The sequence below is a fragment of the Nanorana parkeri genome, unplaced genomic scaffold (assembly GCF_000935625.1).
Source record: "Nanorana parkeri isolate BGI_ZX_2015 unplaced genomic scaffold, ASM93562v1 scaffold465, whole genome shotgun sequence".
Lineage (NCBI taxonomy): Eukaryota > Metazoa > Chordata > Amphibia > Anura > Dicroglossidae > Nanorana > Nanorana parkeri.
In genome coordinates, this window is record NW_017306733.1 from 1,089,328 (window position 1) to 1,094,317 (window position 4,990).

Genomic DNA, 4,990 nt, shown 5'->3' on the forward strand with positions numbered 1-4,990 from the left:
CCGCACTATAAGAGGTGCCTTGGCGCGGCAGTGCGGCTTACACATCCTTTGCAGAAGACGTGTATCCAAACCTCTGTCATTGTCCTTAGTGGTGAGACAAGTTGTTTTACATGCTGGTTCGTGAGTGTGCCATGATGCCTTTCTACTGTTCTACTGTTCAAAGCCCATTTCGTGTGCACCTCACTGTATAACTGGTAACAAATTGTTGAGTGCGTTTGTCGTTTGTTTTGCTTCAATAAATCCTATCGGTCCCCCGAGTACAGCCCAGCTGGGATGATGGTCACCTTCCTCCGATGTGGTGCTGGCCAGCTTCTGTCCATATCTGTGTGCCGTGGCCCAAAACATTGCTATGGGTGACCTGTACTTTCCGGGATCTCTGGAGACTGCCACGAGTGTAGCTTACCCCTAGGAATGGACCGGCCGTTATATTGAGCACAGTATGAAGAGAAGCCGGGCTGAGGTTTATTGGAGGAAGGGTTGCTGGACTGGGAAGGCGGTACTCAACTCGGGGGATGGGGGTCATTATTCAAGCCCATCGCTGGGAAAACCAAAAAACTACCATTGCAGTGTCACTGCCCCTGCCCTTCAAGGGCATACCAAATCTGTGCCCTCCAGAACTGTAAGCAAGCGGTCAACTATCCGCGATCTGGAGCTGGTAGGGCACCGTCCCAATGACATCATCAATGTGCAGCCAATTGCAGTGAGTGAATAAACGAAAGCGCCTTCTGGCTGGTGTCATGGCACACTTAAAGGGCCAGCTCCCATCCTGAGTTAGGGGTACATGTGCGCCGCTCGCCAATCCTGAGTTAGGGGGACGTCTGCGTAGGCCGCTCGCCATCCTGAGTTAGGGGGACGTCTGCGTAGGCCGCTCGCCATCCTGAGTTAGGGGGACGTCTGCGTAGGCCGCTCGCCATCCTGAGTTAGGGGGACGTCTGCGTAGGCCGCTCGCCATCCTGAGTTAGGGGGGCGTCTGCGTAGGCGCTCGCCATCCTGAGTTAGGGGGGCGTCTGCGTAGGCGCTCGCCATCCTGAGTTAGGGGGGCGTCTGCGTAGGCGCTCGCCATCCTGAGTTAGGGGGGCGTCTGTGTGTGCGCCGCTTGCCGTCCTGAGCATGTGTTGTGTTTCTTTTATATAGGTAAGGAGGTACCATCCCGCATGAGGCATGTTGACGTTTAGACAATTGATGGGTGTCAATGTGCGCATTCATCTGTCACCTTGAGGAGGGGGAGCTCCGCGTCTCCGAAACGGCGTTCTGTAGTTTTGTATTTGAACTTTTACGTCTCTGACCTCGGCTTCAGATGAAGGTTTTATGGAGCGCTGGCTGTGTTTATTGCGGCATTGACCTTGGCCGTGCTTCCTTTAACAAGGCTTCAAAGGTGCAGCATGGATTGTTTATCGGCAATTAAAATGTTCTCTATTCTATCAAACTCCATAATAAACTTTTGGATTTGATGCACTTTAAAGTCCAATTGAAGTTTAAATTTGTGGAAGCAGTGGCCTCTCTGCAGAGATCAAGCCTGCAGCTCCATAGTCAACAAAGCTCTTGCTGATTGTATAACTCTGACTTTTGGTGTTATTTTTCAACACTAAAAATACAGTTTTTGTTTGTAAATAGCATCACCGTTCATTGTACCGGGAACATCCTTTGAGTGGCTGATTTGAGCCATTTGTGGAATTTTGGCTCTGTTCAGGTATTTGATTTGGTTCATTTGTGTCCCTCAGTTAATGGATCGGCGCTAAAAGACGGCATGCCAATGCACAGCCACTTACATTTATCAGAACTGGAGCAGACAAAATCTGGAGCAGGTTTGCACTGCAGCCAATCAGCTTCTCTCTCTCATTTTCAAATCTTACCTGAGCAAACTGGAGAGAGATGCTGATTGGTTGCCATGGGCAACTGCTCCAGATTCTGTTTGCTCCAGTTTTGATAAATCCCCCTCCCCCGATGTGTCTGTAGAGAGACGCGGTTCCATGGAGACGCGGCCCCTCGAGAGAGACGCGGTTCCGCGGCCCCTCGAGAGAGAGAGAGAGAGAGACGCGGTTCCGCGGCCCGTCGGAGACGCGGTTCCGCGGCCCCTCGAGGGAGACGCGTAGACGTGGCTGCCCCTCGAGGGAGGCGTTCTCCTCGGCCTGTCCTGCTGTCTACAACCATTTCCAGGATGCAGAAGGGCCCCTTCCTGACATGTTGCTGGCAGAAGCTCATTGCTATAAGTCTCCATCTTCCCCTGCCATAACCAGCTCTGGAACAGACTGAATAGCTGTCACGTGTTCGCTTTATTAAAATCGAACTGATAAGTGATTTGGTGATGAGTATTTTCTGCTATCGTTATTTTAGTTGCACTGAATGAGTGGGGATCTTCAGCATTCACATCCACATTCTTTCTTTCAGGTACGTTTGACCCATGGCTGCTGCCGACAGTCCTGAACGAGATCCCCTTTCTCCTGAGGAAATCCCACCTGACCTGACAGACGACGAAGATGAGGACAGAGACCTCTCATCGGACCATGACCTGGACAGAGACCTCTCATCGGACCATGACCTGGACAGAGATGAGAACAGTAGCGATTTGCTGATCAATAAACGTTCCCCTGAGGATGGGGCCTATCCGGAGTCCAACTCCCCCATGCCATGGGAGAACCCTTCCCCAAAAGCTGTCGATAGTGATTCCTTAGATATTAAAGGTTCTCCCGATGACCCAGCCTCCCCGGAACCCGGCTCTCCCATGCCGTGGGATGATGCTTCTCCCAAAACCCCCTACGGCGATTTCCTAGACGATAAAGGTTCCCCCGATTACAGGGCCTCCCCGGAACCGAACTCGCCCATGCCGTGGGATAATCTTTCTCCAAAAGCTGATACAGAAGAAAGAGACCTATCAGATTTCATCTCTAAAGCCATCGATGCCTCCCCAACGGAGGACGGAGGACCGGACATTTCTACCAAGGACAATCCGGACTCTCCCATTAATCTTGAAGAACCAGAAGGAAGCCCCGTCAAGTCTCCTCTCTTGGACGACGACGATCGCCTGAGTGAGATCAAATCTCCCGCCTCCGGCAGCGAGCCGACCCGAGGCGAGCGCCGTTCTCCCGCTGCCCGTCAGGACGAGGACCCAAGCAACGACCTGAGGGATGAGGCCTCCTCGGTCATGCGGGAACTGGATGAACACGAACTGGATTATGACGAGGAGGTCCCAGAGGAACCAGCCGGCCCGAACCAAGAGGACGAATCGGAGAAACTCGGAGGAGACGATGAAGATGAGAAAGACGATAAAGACAAAGATGACTCTCGTGTGGAGGCCAAGGAGTCCACCAATGAGCAGAAAGACAGGGAGGTTCCAAAAGATAAAAAGAAAGAGGAGGACGATGGAGAGATCGATGAAGGGGAGATTGATGTGAGTTCTCTATAATGTGGGATGCTGAGTTTAATTTATAGAAAATGATAATGATTACTAATTAGATAATTAAGTCTGACCTCCCGGCCTTCCCTTCAGTCTTCTATCTGACCTCCGGCCTTCCCTTCAGTCTTCTATCTGACCTCCGGCCTTCCCTTCAGTCTTCTATCTGACCTCCTGGCCTTTCCTTCAGTCTTCTATCTGACCTCCGTCCTCCCCTTCAGTCTTCTATCTGACCTCCCGGCCTTTCCTTCAGTCTTCTATCTGACCTCCCGGCCTTTCCTTCAGTCTTCTATCTGACCTCCCGGCCTTTCCTTCAGTCTTCTATCTGACCTCCCGGCCTTCCCTTTTAGATTTGCACAGTTGTACCGGCTCCTCTGCTGGACTGGAATGGCTTCCTCCTGATATCACTGCACACTGGGAGCTTCTCACTATGCATATTAGAAGCTGCAGCAGGTCAGAGCCCACCTCATTTCCTGGGTGCAGCATGTCCAGCATCATCTAGCCCAGAGGTAGACAACCTTGGCACTCCAGCTGTGGTGAAATGTCAAATCCCATCATGCCTGTGGCTGTCAGTCTTGCAGTGCCTCACTTGTAATTTCACTGCAGCTGGAGTGCTATGGTTGCCTACCCTTGATCTAGCTCTATCCTTCCCAGCGTGACTGACCCTGGCCCACCCCTTTCATTCATTGGATTTCAGGTCTTAGTCCTGGAGGCTCAGCATGGCTTGTGGGCATAACTAGGGTGGTCTTCATGCGAACACATCCTGCCTCGAATGCCCACTCTCCAGACAAAGTGGCACCTCTCTATGCCTGTATGGCAACAGCAACCCGTGTCCCTACTGGCAAGTGAGGATGTCCATCATACTTTGCAGCCAATAGGAGACAAGTTTGTGTGCAGGCACTGGGTGATCCCTACACTATGATCCCTATTGACTGCTGTCTGTTTATTAGGGCCACGGATGCACTTTAAAGAGTGACGCCACCTATTGGCTAAACAAAAAATGACATTCAATCTGAATATGAAGTACTGTATACTTTTATCACTTTTTGGTGTTTCTGAGCTTCTCAGTATTTCTGCCAACTAAACAGAAGCTTCAATACCCAAATGAAGTCTCAGAGATGTGATATTCAATCTGAGACATTTCACTGACGACCTAAATTTTCTTCCCTATGATGCACTGTACTCGTCTAAATATGACTTGCAGTCCAGTATGCAGCTGAGTCTGACCGTACTGTGATAGGCCCGAGTCTGACCGTACTGACCAGGACGTACTGTGATAGGCCCGAGTCTGACCGTACTGACAGGACGTACTGTGATAGGCCCGAGTCTGACCGTACTGACCAGGACGTACTGTGATAGGCCCGAGTCTGACCGTACTGACCAGGGCATACTATGATAGGCCCGAGTCTGACCGTACTGACCAGGACGTACTGTGGTAGGCCCGAGTCTGACCGTACTGACCAGAACGTACTGTGATAGGCCCGAGTCTGACCGTACTGACCAGGACGTACTGTGATAGGCCCGAGTCAGACCGTACTGACAGACCGTGCTTTACCCCCCCATCCCCTAGACATGAACAAGCAGTGAACCCCAACAGTC

At 51.4% G+C, this 4,990-nt stretch overlaps 1 protein-coding gene across 1 annotated transcript in view; it reads left to right on the forward strand.

Annotated features, from left to right (window-relative positions):
• Positions 1-4,990, forward strand: part of ZC3H18 (zinc finger CCCH-type containing 18) — a 71,279-nt gene that overhangs the window by 4,301 nt on the left and 61,988 nt on the right. Inside the window, exon 2 of the mRNA XM_018560563.1 lies at positions 2,389-3,388. Coding sequence (XP_018416065.1) covers positions 2,402-3,388 — 987 coding nt within the window. The 5' untranslated portion in view covers positions 2,389-2,401. The remainder of the gene's footprint in view (positions 1-2,388; positions 3,389-4,990) is intronic.